Genomic DNA, 20,926 nt, shown 5'->3' with positions numbered 1-20,926 from the left:
TAACCTGAGGGTTGATTTGTTATGTTGTAGGTGTAACATAAGCGGCTTCCTTGTGGTGCACTTGACAAAGGAAGGTTCAGACATGGAGATAACTTCAACACGTTTATTAAACTATTTACACTTCTATTACTCGGGTTCGACACTACTGCTAACCCTACTATAGCTACCCAGACTGACTAACCAGTTGCTGCAATCCACGTGGTGGATGTAATATTGAATCAACCCTGTCTGTACTCACTGACTGTCTCCACTGGAAAGAGGAAGATGATGTGTGTGGTGTCCTTTATATATGGGTTGGTGTAATGCCCCCCTGTGGTCGTGTCACCTCCTTGTGTATCGTGAATGTCTATTGGTTGTGTCCTTTCTACTTGATCTACTGGTTGAGTGTGGGTGTGTGATGTCTCTTGTGTTCCCTCTAGTGTCTAGCTAGCCTACATGTATTTACATTGATGCACATCACCACATCCCCCCTTTTTTATATGTTACATATTTCTGTACACTTTGAGAAAATTGAACAAAGAACAGGTAGATAAGGTAAGGTATATACAAGTCATGGGAACAGTGATTAAACAAAAGTCCAAATCATTCGTGTGAGTCCAAAAACCATCAATCATCATGGTCAAATGTCTCTCTTGGTTATGAACGCCATCAACATCCCTGTGCCACAGGAACCAAGAAGTGGTCAAATCACTTTGCTGTCTGATTTGGAGTCCCTTTCTTTTTTCGATGTTTGTGATGGTGCTGTCGGATGGCATCTTGTAGCTGATAAGATGTTGACGTTGAAGAGGTACCATCAACAGTATCATTTGAGGTCATGGATGTGCCATATGCTGAAGTTGGATAAGACTGTACATACTGGTTCTGACCACATGCTGTGCAGGAAGGGTGATCCTGCTGAGAACCGTTGAAGCTTGTCGAATTGGAAACAGAATTGTTGCTCACATAAATACTTGGTAATGGTGTGAAACTAGAACCTTCCATCTGTTAGGAATATGCCGTCTGGCCAGGCAGGGGTGCAGCAAATCCTGGGCTGTAACTAAGGCATCCAGTCTGTAGTGCAGATTGCGCTTGCGGTAGTCCTCCTTCGGTCTTGATTCCATTAGTGGGCAATCCGTAGTGCTGGCCTGTTTGAGAATATGCTGCATAGACTGCTGGCTGCTGCATGCCTGAATACTGGGTTTGTCCAGCATGAGCTGTCATTGGCTGCACTGCTGGTGTGGAAAAAATGTGTGGATATAGCTGTGGTGAATATTGGTGCATTCCTCTTGGACTGTAGCCGCTGCTTGTTATTACTGACCCAGAGTAATTGTTAAGGATCCATCTCCTGTTGTTGTGGCATCTGCTGTCACCCTGAGCGTGCCATCGCTGAGGTTGCGGCACTCCCTGTCTGGAGTAAAGTCCGGCTTACGTGAATCAGAGTCGGCGTTTGGTTGCTCCCCATCTGGAGTCTGGTCTGTTTTAACTGAGTCAGTGTTGGTTTGTTGATGCTCCACGTCCGGAGTCCTAGCAGGTTCACTGGAGTTAGCTGAGAATTCTTGAAGCTGCACGTCTGGAGTTGGAACATGCAGGAATGCATTGACTTGTGGAGAGGTTCGAGCGAATCAGGGTGGAAGTATCATGGTGTCACCGGAGTCACCAGTGGTCTCACAGTGATCGTCGAGTGCCTCTGTACTAGCACATCTACTAGCTGCCACGTCTGTCACTTTGCACATCTTGCATGGGAAGTGGGATGCTGTCGTCACTTGTCTCACATACCGTGGGTAGATCCTCAGTAGCTGCTTGTTGTTCACTTGGGTTGGGTAAATTGTCAGAGTCTTCATCTGGTGGTGCAAACAATGTGGGTGGATTGTCATTGTCTTGCTGTTGTCCTTCATTTGGGCTTGGACTGTCATCGTCGCTTTGTTCTTCACTGTAGCATGATAGACCGCCATGGTCGCCCTGCTGTGCACTGGAGCGTGGTAGACTGTCATAGTCTTCTTGCTGTTTACTTGAGCATGGCAGACTTGCATCGTCTGCCGCTAGTTGGTCAGAGGAGGTTGCTAGACCCTCATGGTCTTGTTCCTGCAAGGACTGCGCGTCGGAGTCTTGCGTTGCTTCTATCGTGGAGGCTGTCCACGAGCTCGCTGCGGAGGCTTGTGACACTGGAGTCACGTCTTGTGTGTGCAAGGACTGCGCTCTGGAGTCTTGCGTTGCTTCTATCGTGGAGGCTGTCCACGAGCTCGCTGTGGAGGCTTGTGACACTGGAGTCACTTCTTGTTCATGCAAGGACTGCGGTGTGGAGTCTTGCGTGTCTTCTTTCGTAGAGTCGGGAACCCTGAGCGGTGCGTGGACCTCGCTCTGTGTGGCAGCAGGCCGCTCTCTGTGGGCGTGTACCGCTCTCTGTCTCTTGGTTTCAGGCTGCAGCATCATCCTGCACTCACGAGTTGGGATGTCATATCTGCTGGGCTGACGATCCTCAAATCCGAAGAACGAATCCGCGCCTGCATCGGATTCAATACGGGGGTCGCCAATGTGCAACACGTCTAGTTGCGGATCGGATTTGGTACTGGGGTAGCCTCCCAAGGTGAAAGGTTCGTCTGAGTCTTTGTCGTCTAGGACCATATCATCACTGTTTGCGTCGGAGCTGGCATTGGACTCGCGAGGTCCAGAGAAAATGTAAAGGTCGGTATCGAAGTATTCAAGGTCAGAATCATCGGTTTGGGCGTAGGTAACTGCTCGTTGCAGGGTTCTTCGGAGGTTAATTTCATTCCCTGGTTCAATTGGGAAGGTTGTTTTACGGCTTTAAAAGATTTTTTCTTTGATTTGGGACGTTTCCCCTTTAAATGGGCATGGTCCTGGGCCTCTGATGTCATGACGCGCGCGACGTAGCGCATAGGAAGCGATTGCGCATGCGCAGATCGCTGTTCCTTTACTTTGGGCCTTTTTCGTGATTGCGCATGCGCGGCTTCGTGCGCATGTGCAAATGGACATTCCCGTTCTGTGCGCTTCTCGCGCAACTGCGCAAGTGCAGTTCCTTTGGAAAGATGGCCGCCGATCAAAACTGTTCTCTGCTCCTGGATCTCTGCATCATGGTGAATACTGGCGCTTCTCTTACCTATTCTTGCTGGTTGGAGTGTGTTTTCCTCACAGTATTTGCCGAATTTGTCCAGGACTGCCTGGAAGTCGCTCCTGTTTTGCCCCTTGGAGAACTTGAATTTTTTTAAGATTACTTCTGCTCTGGCACCGGCGATGGTGAGGAGAATCTCTGTCTTTTCAGCATCGGCCAGGTCTTCTAGTTCGGCTGCCACCAGGAAGAATTCAAACATTTGCCGGAATACCCGCCAGTTTTCGCGGAGATCGCCGTGGCACTGGAGCTGCTGCGGAACCCGGATCTCGAACATCTTGCCTGGGTATCATTGCTGTTTGTCACTGTATGCTGAGGTATGGCTATGTGGATTGAAACAGTTCAGTCCTGGTACCATGATTTGTTATGTTGTGGGGGTAACATAAGCGGCTTCCTTGTGGTGCACTTGACAAAGGAAGGTTCAGACGTGGAGATAACTTCAACACATTCATTAAACTATTTATACTTCTATTACTCGGGTTCAACACTACCGCTAATCCTACTATAGCTACCCAGATTGACTAACCAGTTGCTGCAATCCACGTGGTGGGTGTAATATTGAATCAACCCTGTGTCTGTACTCACTGACTGTCGCCACTGGAAAGAGGCAGATCATGTGTGTGGTGTCCTTTATATATGGGTTGGTGTAGTGCCCCCCTGTGGTCGTGTCCTTGTGTATCGTGAATGTCTATTGGTCGTGTCCTATCTACTTGATCTATTGGTTGAGTGTGTGTGTGTGTGTGTGTGTGATGTCTCTTGTGCTCCCTCTAGTGTCTAGCTAGCCTACATGTATTTACATTGATGCACATCACCATACCTCAGGCAAGGTTGAGAGGGCAGGGCCTTCGTGAATAACCTCAGCCAGTATGGGAATTGAACCTGCGCTGCTGGTCTTGCTCTGCATCACAAACTAGCTGTCCAGCCGACTGAGCTAAACTGACCCCCAAATCCGCTTATGTACCCCATCTATATCCCTCATCATTTTGTACACCTTGGCCCTCCATGGTAAACAACCCCAGCCTATCCAATCTCTCTTCACAGCCGAAAAGCTTCAGTCCAGGCAGCATCCTGGTGAATCTCCTCTGCACAACCTCTCGGGCAATCATAGTGTGGTAACCAGAACTGCACACAGTACTCCAGCTGTGGCCTAAGTATTGTTTTATACAGCTCCATCATAACCTCCCTACTCTTATATCCAATGCCTCAGCTAATAGTATCCCATTTGCCTCCTTAACCACCTTATCTACCTGTCCTGCTGCCTACAGGAATCTATGGACATGCAACCCAACTTTCCTCTGATCCATTTTACTTCCTCGAATCCTATCATTCATTGTATATTCCCTTACCTTGTTCGAGCTCCCAAAATACTTCACCTCATGCTTTTCAGGGTTAAAATCCATTTGCCTCTGACCAGCCCATCTATATCGTCCTGTGATCTCCTCACTATTTAGCACACCACCAATATTTGTGTCACCTGTGAACTGACCGATCATACCCCCCACATTCACATCTAGATCATTAATGTACACTACAAACAAGATCATCGAATTTACAGTGCAGAAGGAGGCCATTCAGCCCATCGGGTCTGCACCGGCTCTTTGAAAGAGCACCCTACCCAAGGTCAACACCTCCACCCTATCCCCATAACCCAGTAACCCCACCCAACACTAAGGGCAATTTTCGACACAAAGGGCAATTTAGCTTGGCCAATCCACCTAACCTGCACATCTTTGGAATTGTGGGAGGAAACCGGAGCACCCGGAGGAAACCCACGCACACACGGGGAGAACGTGCAGACTCCGCACAGACAGTGACCCAAGCCGGAATCGAACCTGGAGCTGTGAAGCAATTGTGCTAACCACCGTGCTACCGTGCTGCCCCTAACAACAAGGAACTCAGCACCGATCCCTGCGGTACACCACTGGACACAGGCTTCCAGTCACAGAACAACCTCGGGCCAACACCCTCTGCCTCCTGCCACTAAGCCAATTTTGGGTCCTATTTGCCAGATTGCCCTGAATCCCATGCAAGAACCCTGGGCGGGATTCTCCGACCCTCCACACTGAAATCGCGCTCAGCGCGGGGGCGGAAAATTACCCCAAATAGGCTCCCTCGCCAGAAGGCGATTCTCCGGCGACCGGAGAATCGCCGCCATTCGCGCGCGTGATCGACGTAGTGCCGGGCGGGGGCCGTTGGAAAAGGCAATCCTCCACGATCGACCGGCCGAGTTCCCGCCGGTGTGGTTCTAATGTGGTTCCACCCGGCGGGAACTCGGAGTCACGTCTGATGTGTGCATTATGGTGGGGGCGTGGGGATCGGACACTGCGCGAGGGGGGGGGGGGGGCTCGACGACGGGCAAGGGGGAATCCCACCCAAAAGCATTACTGAAGTCCATGTAGACTACATCAACTACACTGTCGTCATCTACACACCTAATCGCCTCCTCAAAAACTTCAATCAAATTTCCTAGACATGATCACCCGCAGACAAAGCTATCCTTGATGAATCCTTGCTCCTCCAAGTGCAGATTAACTCTGTCCTTCAGAATCTTTTCCAATAGTTCCCCTACTGCTGATGTCAGACTCACTGGCCAGTGATTACCTGGTTTATCCCTCCTTCCATTACATTATTCAATGTCATTAGCTGTCCTCGAGTCCTCTGGCACCTCTCCTGTGGACAGGGAGGTTTAGAAATTAGCGTCAGAGCCCCTGTCTTCGCCACCCTTGCCTCGCACAGCACCCTCAGATACACGTTATCTGGGCCTGGGGATTTATTCACTTTAAAGCGCGTTAAAACCATTAACACCTCCTCGCTCTCAATGCTAATCTGTTCGATTATACCACAGTCACCCTCTCTGCTTTCCCATTCGTCCTTCTCCACATTCAAAATACTCATTTAAAGGGATTTAATACCTCATCAACGTCTCTGGCTCCCATGCAGATTGCCACTTTGTTCCCTAATGGGCCCCACTCTCTCCTGATTTACCCTCATGTTCTTAACATGCCCCAGTCCACTTTGGCTGGATCTTATCCTAGTAAAATTGGCCATTCCCCAATTCAGAAACCCTGGTCTATCTTTGTTCTTTTCCTTGATTATCTTAAATCTTAGCGAGTTATGATCACTATGACCAAAATGCTCCTCCTCTGACACCTCTACCACCTGACTGGTTTCATTCTCGAAAATTAGGTCAGATACCACCCTCTCTCTTGTAGGAATTTCTATGTGCTGGTTCAAAAAGGCTCTCCTCGATGCACTTAAAGAATTCCGCTCCCTCTAAGTCCTTCACATTTTGCCTATCCCAATTAATATTGGGGAAGTTGAAATCGCCTACTATTATTCCCCTATTGTTTTTACACACCTCTGTGATTTGTCTATATATCTGCTCTTTGACTGTTTTGGGGCCTATACACTCCCAGCAATGTTATTACCGCCTCTTTTTGTTTTTAAGTCCCGCACACATGTCCTTAATTGAGGAGTGTGCTCAGATATCATCCCTCCTCACTGTAGCAATTCATCAGTCTTACCTCGAAGACTCCTTGCATTAAAATAAGTGCCATCCAGCCTTACCCTATTCCCCTGTGCCTTAACTTGTCTCAATTTGCTCTACCTTCCAGACTGACTAAGTTTTACTTCCATACTTGGCTGTGCATCACCCCCGACTGTATCATCCCCTATTGTATCTCCGCACTGTACCCATATCACACACCCTCACCTCCCCCCCCCCACCTGCAAGGATGTTGGTCCCATTCTGGTTCAGCAACGTGGAGTCTAAAGCCCCTCCTGCACCATCTCTTCAACCATGCTATAATCTGCTCTATCCTCCGAGCCCGTATTCACTGGCGCGTGGCACTGGGAGTAATCCAGAGTTTATAACTGTTGAGGTCCTGCTTTCCAATCTGCTACCTCTCTCCCTGAAATCCTGCTGCGGGACCTCACCCCCCTTTCCACCATTGTCACTGGTACCAATGTGAACCACAACCTCTGACTGTTCACCCTCCCTCTTCAGAATGCCCTGCAGCCGTTCACTGATACCACTGACCCTGGCACCAGGGGGGCAGCGCACCATCATAGAATGATACAGCGCAGTACAGGTCCTTCGGTCCACGATGTTGCACTGAAACAAAAGCCATCTAACCTACACTATGCCATTATCCTCCATATGCTTATCCAATAAACTTTTAAATGCCCTCAATGTTGGTGAGTTCACTACTGTTGCAGGTAGGGCATTCCACGGCCTCACCACTCTTTGCGTAAAGAACCTACCTCTGACCTCTGTCCTATATCAATTACCCCTCAGTTTAAAGCTATGTCCCCTCGTGCCAGCCATTTCCATCCGCGGGAGAAGGCTCTCACTGTCCACCCTATCTAACCCCCTGATCATTTTGTATGCCTCTATTAAGTCTCCTCTTAACCTTCTTCTCTCCAACGAAAACAACCTCAAGTCCATTAACCTTTCCTCGTAAGATTTTCCCTCCATACCAGGCAACATCCTGGTAAATCTCCTCTGCACCCGCTCCAAGGCCTCCACGTCCTTCCTATAATGCGGTGACCAGAACTGTACGCAATACTCCAAATGCAGCCGTACCAGAGTTTTGTACAGCTGCAACATGACCTCCTGACTCCGGAACTCAATCCCTCTACCAATAAATGCCAACACTCCATAGGCCTTCTTCACAACCCTATCAACCTGGGTGGCAACTTTCAGGGATCTATGTACATAGACACCTAGATCCCTCTGCTCATCCACACTTCCAAGAACTTTACCATTAGCCAAATATTCCGCATTCCTGTTATTCCTTCCAAAGTGAATCACCTCACACTTCTCTACATTAAACTCCATTTGCCACCTCTCATCCCAGCTCTGCTGCTTATCTATGTCCCTCTGTAACCTGCTACATCCTTCCACACTGTCGACAACACCACCGACTTTAGTGTCGTCTGCAAATTTACTCACCCACCCTTCTGCGCCTTCCTCTAGGTCATTGATAAAAATGACAAACAGCAACGGCCCCAGAACAGATCCTTGTGGTACGCCGCTTGTAACTGAACTCCATTTTGAACATTTCCCATCAACCACCACCCTCTGTCTTCTTTCAGCTAGCCAATGTCTGATCCACATCTCTAAATCACCCTCAATCCCCAGCCTCCGTATTTTCTGCAATAGTCTACCATGGGGAACCTTATCAAACGCTTTACTGAAATCCATATACACCACATCAACTGCTCTACCCTCGTCTACCTGTTCAGTCACCTTCTCTAAGAACTCGATAAGGTTTGTGAGGCATGACCTACCCTTCACAAAGCCATGCTGACTATCCCTGATCATATTATTCCTATCTAGATGATTATAAATCTTGTCTCTTATAATCCCCTCCAAGACTTTACCCACTACAGACGTGAGGCTCACCGGTCAATAGTTGCCGGGGTTGTCTCTGCTCCCCTTTTTGAACAAAGGGACCACATTTGCTATCCTCCAGTCCTCTGGCACTATTCCTGTAGCCAATGATGACATAAAAATCAAAGCCAATGGTCCAGCAATCTCTTCCCTGGCCTCCCAGAGAATCCTAGGATAGATCCCATCAGGCCCCGGGGACTTATCTATTTTCAGCCTGTCCAGAATTGCCAACACCTCTTCCCTACGTACCTCAATGCCATCTATTCTAATAGCCTGGAGTCACGTCTGCGACCGGAGAAATGCTTGTCTGCACCCTCACTATCGAGTCTCCTCTGGCTATTGCTCTTCCATTCTTCCTCCTCCCCTCTTGGTAAACGTTGGACTCATCAATGTTCCAAATATTCATTGCATAATTGCTTTTTGCTTAGTATTGCCTTCTTTCTGGTTGGATGGGGCTCGAGGGACCTCATGACCCATTCGTCCCGCTTCGTCTTTGGAGCATGTTATTGACACGTTTTTACGCTATTTACACTGGTTACAGTTAATGCTTTCTCTCTCTTTCCCAATACACCATCCAACTGCCTCTTACAGCTACTCAATTACTTGAGGACATTCAAGTCCGCGGACACACGTGGCAGCAACATACATTCTCACCAAGATGGCAATTGGATCCGGAGATATGAGCTGATAAACCGGCAAATAAGCACTAGCGGAGCTGTTGACATTGTGGCTGTTGGGAAATACGACTCATCAGGGCCTTCCGGCCTGGAGCTGAAGATAAATGAAGAAGATATTGTCTGGACCAACGGCCAGAGGGAGGTAACCTTCAAAAGCGCGAGTGAATAAAGTGTTTTGTGTCATTACTTTCAACGGTCAATATTAAATACTGAGAGGAAAAGCCACTCCTCAACTGGGAGAAACATTCGTCCGAAAACATCTTGCATTTATATAGCCCCTTAGTGAAAGACCGCAAGACCTTTCAAACAAAATTTGACAATCCAGCCAGGACAGGTAACCAAAACTTTATTTCAAAGCAAAAGAATTGGAGAGGCAGAGAGATCGAAGGAGGGAATTGCAAAGTTGAAAGCCTTGGTGAAACTTGACTTGCAGAGCAGGGAAAGTTTGGGGATGCGCAGAGATCTTGGAGAGTTAGGCCAGGGTGAGATGTTACCTCAAATGCATAGTGAATGATAACAAATCCATGTCATGAATCTCACTCTTTCCTTCACGGATCCTCAGCTCAACTTCTCTCTTCTCCATCTCAAATTTTCACTCCTCCTCCCCCCTCCTCTCTTTATATATCTCCCTCCCTTTTCCTCTCTTCTCAATTGCTCTCTTTCTCTTTCTATCTATCTCCTCTCTCCTCTGGTCCACATTCTCTCATCTTATTCCGACCATCTGCATGAACGTTCTACTAATAATTATCTCACTCCACCTCACCTCTCTCCCCGCCCCCCCTCTGACCCTTCGATTCCAGACTCTGACTAACCCAGCTTTCTTCCACTTTCTGCAGCATACCCACCGACTATGTATTTAGATCAGGGGCGACATGGTGGCTCAGTGGTTAGCACTGCTGCCTCACAGCGCCAGGGGGCCGCATTCAATTCTGGCCTCGGGTGACTGTCTGTGCGGAGTTTGCATTTTCTCCCTGTGTCTGCGTGGGTGTCTTCCCAAATTCCAAAGATTAGGTAGATTGGCCATGATAACTTGCCCCTGAGCGTCCAGGGATGTGCAGGTTAGATCGCGCGATTGCGGAGATAGGGCGGGATGGACAGGGGAGTGGACATGGGTAGAGTGCTCTTTCGAAGGGTCAGTGCAGTCTCGATGGGCTAAATGGCCTCCTTTGGCACTGTAGCGATTCCATGATCAAAGGGTATGGGGGGAAAGCGGGATTAGGCTATTGAGTCGGTTGATCAACCATGATCATAATGGCTGATCATGGCTCCAAGGGCCGACTGACCTCCTCCTGCTTCTATTTTCTAAGTTTCTCCTTTCTACATGGATGCCCAACTTCCCTACCTGTTGAGGGTTCCATGACATCTTTGTGGTTTTGTTTCCTGAGCCCGGTAATTTATTCCTCACCTTTTCGGCTCCACCTGACCCCTCTTTACACAGCATAACAACCATCACATTTCTCGAGCTATTCAGTTCCAAAGCAGAGTCATGTGGACTCAGAACATTAACCCTGTTTATCGCTCCACAGATTCTGCTGGACCTGCTGAGATTTTGCAGCATTTTCTGTTTTGAATTCAGAATTGCAGCACCTGAAATATTTTGCTTTTAATTGAGGGAGTGTCTTGTGCCAGAAGTTGGGACATTTAATTTTTTGAAAATTCATTTCTGGGATGTGGGCGTCGCCGACTACGCCAGCATTTATTGTCCATCACTAATCGCCTTCAGAACGTGGTGGTGACTGCCTTCTATAGTGTAGATACTTTAGGGAGGGAGTTCCAGGATGCTGCTCTTGTCCTTCTGGATGGTAGCAATCATACGTTTGGTAGGTGTTGTTTAAGGAGCCTTGGTGAGTTCCTGCAGTGCATCCTGCAGCTTTAGATACTGTTGGGGGGGCGGGGGGGGGGGGGGGGGGGGGGGGGGTCTTACCAGGGGTAAGCCATGGGGTACAGGTCTCTGGCACAGAGTCTGTCCCTGTTGCTCAGAAGGGAAATGGGGAGAGGAGTAGAGCATTAGTCATTGGAGACTCCATAGTTAGGGGGATAGATAGGAGATTCTGTGGGAACGAGAGAGACTCACAATTGGTGTGTTGCCTCCCAGGTGCCAGGCTGCATGATGTCTCGGATCGTGTTTTCGGGATCCTTAAGGGGGAGCAGCCCCAAGTCGTGGTCCACATAGGAACCAACGACATAGGTAGGAAAAGGGATAGGGATGTAAGTCAGGAATTCAGGGAGCTAGGGTGGAAACTTAGATCTAGGACAAACAGAGTTCTGGGGCGTCATTCTCCGACCCCCCGCCGGGTCGGAGAATGGCCGTTGCCGCCGTGAATCCCGCCCCCGTCCCTGCCGAAATCTCCGATACCGGAGATTGGGCGGGGGTGGGAATCGGGCCGCGCCGGTTGGCGGGACCCCCCGCTCAATTCTCCGGCCCGGATGGACCGAAGTCCCGCCCAGAAATTGCCTGTCCCGCCGGCGTAAATCAAAGCTGGCATTTACCGGCGGGACCAGGCGGCGTGGGCGAGCTCCAGGGTCCTGGGGGGGCGTGGGGCGATCTGACCCCGGGGGGTGCCCCCACAGTGGCCTGGCCCGCGATCGGGGCCCACCGATCCGCGGGCGGGTCTGTGCCATGGGGGCACTCTTTCCCTTCCGCCTCCGCCACGGTCTCCACTATGGCGGAGGCGGATGTGACTCTCCCCACTGCGCATGCGCGGGAAACTGTCGGCCGTGGCTGACGCACCCGCGCATGCGCCGCATTTCCGCGCCAGCTGGCGGGGCAACAAACGCCATTTCCGCCAGCTGGCGGGGCGGAAATCCCTCTGGCGCCGGCCTAGCCACTTTGGGACGGCGCAATGCCCGTCTGATTGGCGCCGTTTTTGGCGCCAGTCGGCGGACATCGCGCCGTTGGGGGAGAATTTCGCCCATTATCTCTGGGTTGTTACCCGTGCCACGTGCTAGCGGGACGAGGAATAGGGAGAGAGAGGAGTTGAACACGTGGCTACAGGGATGGTGCAGGAGGGAGGGTTTCAGATTTCTGGATAATTGGGGCTCATTCTGGGGTCGATGGGACCTCTACAAACGGGATGGTCTACACCTGGACCAGAGGGGTACCAATATCCTGGGGGGGAAATTTGCTAATGCTCTTCGGGAGGGTTTAAACTAGTTCAGCAGGGGCTTGGGAACCTGAATTGTAGCTCCAGTATACAGGAGGTTGAGAGTAGTGAGGTCATGAGTAAGGTTTCAAAGTTGCAGGAGTGTACCGGCAGGCAGGAAGGTGGTTTAAAGTGTGTCTTCTTCAAGGCCAGGAGCATCCGGAATAAGGTTGGTGACCTTGCGGCATGGGTTGGTACCTGGGACTTTGATGTTGTGGCCATTTCGGAGACATGGATAGAGCAGGGACAGGAATGGTTGTTGCAGGTGCCGGGGTTTAGATATTTCAGTAAGCTCAGGGAAGGTGGTAAAAGAGGGGGAGGGGAGGCACTGTTAGTCAAGGACAGTATTACGGTGGCAGAAAGGACGTTTGATGAGGACTCGTCTACTGAGGTAGTATGGGCTGAGGTTAGAAACAGGAAAGGAGAGATCACCCTGTTAGGGGTTTTCTATAGGCCTCTGAAAAATTCCAGAGATGTAGAGGAAAGAATTGCAAAGAAGATTCTGGATAGGAGCGAAAGCAACAGGGTAGTTGTTATGGGGGACTTTAACTTTCCAAATATTGACTGGAAACACTATAGTTCGAGTACTTTAGATGGGTCCATTTTGTCCAATGTGTGCAGGAGGGTTTCCTGACACAGTATGTAGATAGGCCAACGAGAGGCGAGGCCATATTGGATTTGGTACAGGGTAATGAACCAGGACAGGTGTTAGATTTGGAGGTAGGTGAGCACTTTGGTGATAGTGACCACAATTTGATTACGTTTACTTTAATGATGGAAAGGGATAGGTATATATCGCAGGGCGAGAGTTATACCTGGGGGAAAGGCAATTATGATGCGATGAGGCAAGACTTAGGATGCATCGGATGGAGAGGAAAACTGCAGTGGATGGGCACAATGGAAATGTGGAGCTTGTTCAAGGAACAGCTACTGCGTGTCCTTGATAAGTATGTACCTGTCAGGCAGGGAGGAAGTGGTCGAGCAAGGGAACCGTGGTTTACTAAAGCAGTCAAAACACTTGTCAAGAGGAAGAAGGAGGCTTATGTAAATATTATCATAGAATTTACAGTGCAGAAGGAGGCCATTCGGCCCATCGGGTCTGCACCAGCTCTTGGAAAGAGCACCCTACCCAAGGTCAACACCTCCACCCTATCCCCATAACCCAGTAACCCCACCCAACACTAAGGGCAATTTTGGACACTAACGGCAATTTATCATGGCCAATCCACCTAACCTGCACATCTTTGGACTGTGGGAGGAAACCGGAGCACCCGGAGGAAACCCACGCACACACGGGGAGGATGTTCAGACTCCACACAAACAGTGACCCAAGCCGGAATCGAACCTGGGACCCTGGATCTGTGAAGCAATTGTGCTATCCACAATGCTACCGTGCTGCCCCAAATGATGAGACATGAAGGTTCAGTTAGGGCTCTCGAGAGTTACAAGTTAGCTAGGAAGGACCTAAAGAGAGAGCTAAGAAGAGCCAGGAGGGGACATGAGAAGTCTTTGGCAGGTAGGATCAAGGATAACCCTAAAGCTTTCTATAGATATGTCAGGAATAAAAGAATGACTAGGGTAAGAGTAGGGCCAGTCAAGGACAGTAGTGGGAAGTTGTGCGTGGAGTCCGAGGAGATAGGAGAGGTGCTAAATGAATATTTTTCATCAGTATTCACACAGGAAAAAGACAATGTTGTTGAGGAGAATACTGAAATTCAGACTACTAGACTAGAAGGGCTTAAGGCTCATAAGGAGGCGGTGTTCGCAACTCTGGAAAGTGTGAAAATAGATAAGTCCCCTGGGCCGGATGGGATTTATCCTAAGATTCTCTGGGAAGTTAGGGAGGAGATTGCTGAGCCTTTGGTTTTGATCTTTAAGTCATCTTTGTCTACAGGAATAGTGCCAGAAGACTGGAGGATTGCAAATCTTGTCCCCTTGTTCAAGAAGGGGAGTAGAGACAACCCCGGTAACTATAGACCAGTGAGCCTTACTTCTGTTGTGGGCAAAATCTTGGAACGGTTTATAAGAGATAGGATGTATAATCATCTGGAAAGGAATAATTTGATTAGAGATAGTCAACACGGATTTATGAAGGGTAGGTCGTGCCTCACAAACCTTATTGAGTTCTTTGAGAAGGTGACCAAACAGGTGGATGAGGGTAAAGCAGTTGATGTGGTGTATGTGGATTTCAGTAAAGCGTTTGATAAGGTTCCCCACGGTAGGCTACTGCAGAAAATACGGAGGCATGGGATTCAGGGTGATTTAGCAGTTTGGATCAGAAATTGGCTAGCTGGAAGAAGACAAAGGGTGGTGGTTGATGGGAAATGTTCAGACTGGAGTCCAGTTACTAGTGGTGTACCACAAGGATCTGTTTTGGGCCCACTGCTGGAGGGCGTAGAAGGATGGGTGAGTAAATTTGTAGATGACAATAAAGTCGGTGGAGTTGTGGACAGTGCAGAAGGATGTTGCAAGTTACAGAGGGACATAGATAAGCTGCAGCGCTGGGCTGAGAAGTGGCAAATGGAGTTTAATGCAGAAAAGTGTGAGGTGATTCATTTTGGAAGGAATAACAGGAAGACAGAGTACTGGGCTAATGGTAAGATTCTTGGCAGTGTGGATGAGCAGAGAGATCTCGGTGTCCATGTACATAGATCCCTGAAAGTTGCCACCCAGGTTGAGAGGGTTGTTAAGAAGGCATACGGTGTGTTAGCTTTTATTGGTAGAGGATAGAGTTTCGGAGCCATGAGGTCATGTTGCAGCTGTACAAAACTCTGGTGTGGCCGCATTTGGAGTATTGCGTGCAATTTTGGTTGCCGCATTATAGGAAGGATGTGGAAGCATTGGAAAGGGTGCAGAGGAGATTTACCAGAATGTTGCCTGGTATGGTGGGAAGATCTTATGAGGGAAGGCTGAGGGACTTGAGGCTGTTTTCATTAGAGAGAAGAAGGTTAAGAGGTGACTTAATTGAGGCATACAAGATGATCAGAGGATTAGATAGGGTGGACAGTGAGAGCCTTTCTCCTCGGATGGTGATGTCTCGCACGAGGTGACATAGCTTTAAACTGAGGGGAGATAGATATAGGACAGATGTCAGAGGTAGGTTCTTTACTCAGAGAGTAGTAAGGGCGTGGAATGCTCTGCCTGCAACAGTAGTGGACTCGCCAACACTAAGGGCATTCAAATGGTCATTGGATTGACATATGGACGATAAGGGAATAGTGTAGATGGGCTTTAGAGTGGTTTCATAGGTCGGCGCAACATCGAGGGCCAAAGAGCCTGTACTGCGCTGGAATGTTCTATGTTCTATGTTCTAGAGATACTGCAGGTGAAAAATGAAATGAAAATCGCTTATTGTCACAAGTAGGCTTCAAATGAAGTTACTGTGAAAAGCCCCTAGTCGCCTCATTCCGGCGCCTGTTCGGAGAGGCTGGTACGGTAAGCAGGCACCCTTCTCACCTAAAGCTTTGGACATCGCCAAGAGGTTCAGGTTCCATAAAGGTAACCAACAAGAAGGTGAACCAATCACACAGTTCGTAACTACTTTGAACAAATACTGTGAATTTGGAGATGTCTTAAACGACACCTTTAGAGACAGACTGGTGTGTGGGCAAAGAAACAAAGCTTTCCAAAAAAAGCTGTTAACAGAAAGCAACTTAAACCTAAAGAAGGCTTTAGAAGTCGCAATCTCTATGGAACTAACAACTAAGGAAACCCAACAATTAAGTTCAAGCAGGAGAATCCATAAAATGCCACTGAGAACCGAACATTGACAGAAATTGCCCAAGCCGCTCTGAGCACAGGATTAGTCCCGGGGGGCTGGAGGGTTGCAAAGGTGTTCAATTGGGGAAGCAGTGGCATAGTGGTATTGTCACTGGGCTAGTAAACCAGACACCCAGAGTAAGTCTCTGGGGACCCAGGTTCAAATCCTGCCACTGCAGATGATGAAATTTGAATTCAATAAAAACCTGGAAATAAAAGTCTACACATGACCATGAAACCATTGCCGATTGTCAGAAGAAAACATCTGGTTCACTTATGTCCTTTAGGGAAGGAAATCTGCCACCCTCACCCGGTCTGGCCTACATGTGACTCCAGACTCACAGCAATGTGGTTGACTCTTAACTTGCCCCTCAAGGGCAATTAGGGATGGGCAATAAATGATGGTAGAGAGTTTTTTAACATTCAACATGATCGTCTGGTCATGTAACCTGAGTGTGAAATGTAAGCTGACTAAAATTATCAACACTGCAGATAAAATCATCGGCAGACAGCAGACACAGATCGATCATTTATTGACACGATGCAGTTAAGAGTAATGCCTAGGCCTTCGTCAGTGATCCCTCTCACTCTTTACACCATCAATTTGAAAGGCTCCATTCGGGCTGGTGCCCGAAAGCCTATTGTTGGGGAGAATCGGTTCAAGAGATCTTTTGTTCCCAGTGCCAAACGCTTACTAAATAAAATGATGTAAATTTAACTTGCCGTTTTTAGTTATGTTAACTGCAGTAAGTTCTTTTGTGACAGAGTGTGATGTGTAATGTTTGTATGATATATGTGGTAGCACTGCCCCTTTAAGGGTGAGCGGGCCTAGTGGACCACATGACCTGCTCAGGGCCAATTGTGCGGGAGCTCGTGAACCCCGGCCAGTAGCGAGTTTGCAGGGGGCCATGGGAGCAGGGGACTGGGCAGTGTGGACCCTGGAGCCGAAGAGACAAGATCCACCCTATTGTGCTCTGTGCCTGTATATATACCAGCCTTTCTCTTTTGTTAATGAACCCCTTTTTTACTGGGAAATCTCCGGGAATGACCCCGCTAATCCTGCCCAGAACGGGCTCTATTTTCTTTTAAGTTAGATCGGGCCCAATGTTTCGACTCCAACATGACTCTTCTCTTCTTGGGCCGCATGGTGGCACAGTGGCTGGCACCGCTGCCTCACAGCGCCAGAGACCCGGGTTCAATTCCCGGTTTGGGTGACTGTCTGTGTGGAGTTTGCTCGTTCTCCCCGTGTCTGCGGAGGCTTCCTCCCACCGTCCAAATATGTGCAGGCCAGGTGGATTGGCCATGCTAAATTACCCCTTAGTGTTCAGCGATGGGGGTTACAGGGGATAGGACAGGGAAGTGGGCCTTTCAGAGGGTGGGTGCAGACTCGATGGGCCGAATGGCCTCCTTCTGCACTGTAGGGATTGTATGATTCTCCCGCCAGCTTTCATCCCAACTGGAAGATGTTTGGGATGAATCCATTTTTCACAAAAACGAGCAAAGGGAAGGTGAGGGGAGGATAACAAAGAGGAAAGAATTGTGATAAGGGGAGGGGAGAGGTCAGCGGTCTGCAAATGACTAAAGACAAAGAGTGGAACAATTATGGGGCAAACTCTGGGTCAAGCGGAGGTGTGAATGGGTTCACAATTGCAGAAGATTCACACTGCGAACATTTCATGTTGCCCACAAGTTGTCATTTCTGTATTGATGACATTTGAAGTAACTCAGCCAAACGCACGGTAACGGCATGTTTTTTTTAAATTAAGGCTCCACGAGCAATATGTTCTGAAAGCTGCCCGCCTGGTACAAGGAAAGCGATGAGACCAGGGGAGCCAGTTTGCTGTTTTGACTGTGTACAGTGCTTAGCTGCTCACATTAGTAACATGACAGGTTTGTATCCATCATTACATGAACCTTTCACTGATCACAGCAACAAAGGGGCAAGAGTCGGCCATTCAGCCCCTCAACTCTGTCCCATTATTATGTTAAGTCACTGGGAATCTGTATCTTAACTCCATTTACTCACATCGATCCCGTAAGGTTCCGGCTAACCTTTGTGAAAACGTGCTTCCTGACGTTTCCCATCAACAGCCTAGCTCGGCACTTAAGCTTCTGTCCCCCGGCAGAGGAGCATTATTTCTCTCCATCTACCCTATTAACACCTTTAATCATCTTAAACACTCGAATTAGACCATAAAATCATAGAATCCGAGACAATGTACAACACAGTGCCTGCGTGGGTTTCCTCCGGGTGCTCCGGTTTCCTCCCACAGTCCAAAGATGTGCAGGTTAGGTAGCTGGGCCATATTAAATTGCTCTTAGTTTCTGGTTTACGGGGATAGGGTGGGCTGAAGTAGGGGGCTCTTTCCAAGGGCCAGTGCAGACGTGATGGGCCAAATGGCCTCCTTCTGCACTGTACATTTTATGAACAGGAGGCCATTAGATTCACCATGTTTGTTTGTTTTTAATTCTTGCATGTGATGTAGTCGTTCCTTGCTGGACCAGCATCGACTACCTGCCCCGAATTGACCTTGATTGTTTTAAAAATAGAAGGAGATTTTCTGCTTCCCTTTCAGGCAATGAGTTCCAGGTCTGTTCCACCCTCTGCCTAAACACATCTCCCTCTAATCATTCAACAATTACTTTAATTCTTTGGGTTCTTGTTTCTCGCTCCTTTGCGCAGAGAAACATAGGATTCTCCATTAGCTTCCACCAAAATCACGAAACGCGATTGGGCGGAGAATAGGTTCCGACGCTAAAATCGTGGCGAGCGCCGATTTGAATGCCTCGTCACCTCGACAGCGGCGTCAATGCTGTCCGGAACGCACGTACAGTAATTCCCTTTGCATATCATTAGCGTTACGACCCTGTATTCTCCAGGGCCTCCGCAAAGCTCCACCTCCAATGGGCCAAGTTCCCAACAGCGTAAGTTCACTTACGCTTTTAAAAATTGTGAAACAGGCGTGGTGGCTACTGAGGGAGAGGAAGGGGTCACGCAAAGTGTCCAGCATCGCCACAGTTTGTTGAGGGCCGGGGGGGGGGGGCGACGTAGTGGGGGTTGTCCAGTGGCTCCCCCCCACCTATGGCGGCGCTGGACGAAAACCGAAAGCACAAACGATCCACGCCGTCGGGAAGTCGGCCCATCGGGGGCGGGGCATCGGGGGAGCGCCTTCAGGTGATGTCCTGAGGCCGCCCCAACGGCATACTCCTCAATGATGCTGTTTTGGGGGGTGCGGAGCATCCGAAATCGTCCCCGATTCGGTCGTAAAAAGGAATTCTCCGCCCGATCGCCGATTACACTTGTTGTTGAAAACTCACCACTATTCTTAGAAGTCCCCCTATGCCAAAAAGGGCCGACATTCTAAATGGTGACCAGGGATTCTCACTCCCTGACTCCTATGCAGACTTAGCTGGGTGCTATTCAGGTCAAACTATATTTTCAAGTTATCCCCCGGTATAACCCATATCCTCATAGAAGAATTTTACCTACTTACCACTTAGTAGCATCAATGTCCTGGGTCCTGCGTTGCTAAGTAAGTAAAGTAGGCTTAGGAATAACCACTGTTTCAGGTTAAAACTTTTAAGTTATTTTATTATTATATTTTTTCTTTTAAAAGCTGCAATCACTGTCTTTGCAGAAAGGTAAAAAGATCTTGCTTCTGGACCCTCCTGGTTGGTTAAAGGAACCTTCAGGCCCACCTTGACAATCAATCTTCTTTAAAGTCTGGTCTTCTTTAGATGTATTCGCTGGTTAGCTTGGTTGTTGTCTTGTCGATCCCATGTACCGAGCTGTGAGAGCTGGCTCTGCTGGCTGTCTCTGAGCTGACTCTGAGCTGACTCTACCTCCTCTTTAAATTCTGGTCTTCCTTAGATGTATTAGCTGTTTTAGTTTGGCTGCTCTTCTCTGTCCCTTTCCCATGACTGAGCTGACTGTAAGCTGACTCTGCTTGCTTCTCTTGTTCCTTCTCTGCTTCTCTGCCCCTTTCTCAGGGTTTATATATTTTTCTAACAGTTATTACGTTTTTATGACTTTATTGTAAAGTAACTTTTATTTCACTTGGATTGTAAAAGGTACCTTTAATCTAAATTTTTCTAACACGACTAAGTATTCATTTTGACATGACCTCATCTCATAGATTTGATTACATTCTTCCTTTGTGATGTTCAAAATGCTTTGATTTCAAAGGTGGTGTGAATTTTGGTTCCTGTCATTTCTATAGTTTTATTATCGAATTGTGTCCCCAGCTCATAATTTTGACTTTGATTTGAGTCTAATTTGTGTTCTTGTAGACAGGTTGTCTCCAATTTTCTTTAATTAACCTGATGTCAGCAGAGCTTCACACCTATACATTGTCACCTAATTCAACCGAAAACCTCATCCATTCTTTTCCATCTGCTTACTAAGATAGTTAATTTCAATGAAGGTGTGAAACATTGCTTTTAGCTGTAAGCTAAAATCCACTTGGTTATGATTTGAAAGACCTGCCTGTTTGAAACACTTGTCACCTAATTGAACTGAAAACTTTATCCATTCTTTTCCGGCTGCTTAAAAATAATTAACTTCAATTAAGTTGTGAAACATTAATTTTAGCTGTATACTAAAATCCTGTTTTGTTTTGTTTGCTAATCCTGCTTGACTAAGGCTATCTGCATTTTACAATCCTCTCCTGGCAGCTGCTGTTAACCCTTCATGGGATTTTTCCCTACATTCTCTCATGTTTCTTAAATCAGGTATTGCCAGGCTTCCATGTTTCAAATGACACATCTTTCCATATTTTCAATTACATGCTGAAACGGAGAATCCAGCCCTATGTTCTCCCGCTGGATTTGATTCGTGGGAAATTCACAC

General features: G+C 48.1%; 1 protein-coding gene across 1 annotated transcript in view; it reads left to right on the top strand.

Moving 5' to 3' along the window:
* The window catches only part of LOC140389470 (extracellular calcium-sensing receptor-like), a 38,742-nt gene that overhangs the window by 11,139 nt on the left and 6,677 nt on the right, over positions 1-20,926 (top strand). The window contains exons 3-4 of the mRNA XM_072473600.1: positions 9,090-9,317; positions 17,844-17,967. Of these exons, the coding sequence (XP_072329701.1) occupies positions 9,090-9,317; positions 17,844-17,967 (352 nt within the window). The remainder of the gene's footprint in view (positions 1-9,089; positions 9,318-17,843; positions 17,968-20,926) is intronic.

The sequence above is a fragment of the Scyliorhinus torazame genome, chromosome 14 (assembly GCF_047496885.1).
Source record: "Scyliorhinus torazame isolate Kashiwa2021f chromosome 14, sScyTor2.1, whole genome shotgun sequence".
Taxonomy (NCBI): Eukaryota; Metazoa; Chordata; class Chondrichthyes; order Carcharhiniformes; family Scyliorhinidae; genus Scyliorhinus; species Scyliorhinus torazame.
This window is presented reverse-complemented; position numbering and strand designations above follow the sequence as displayed.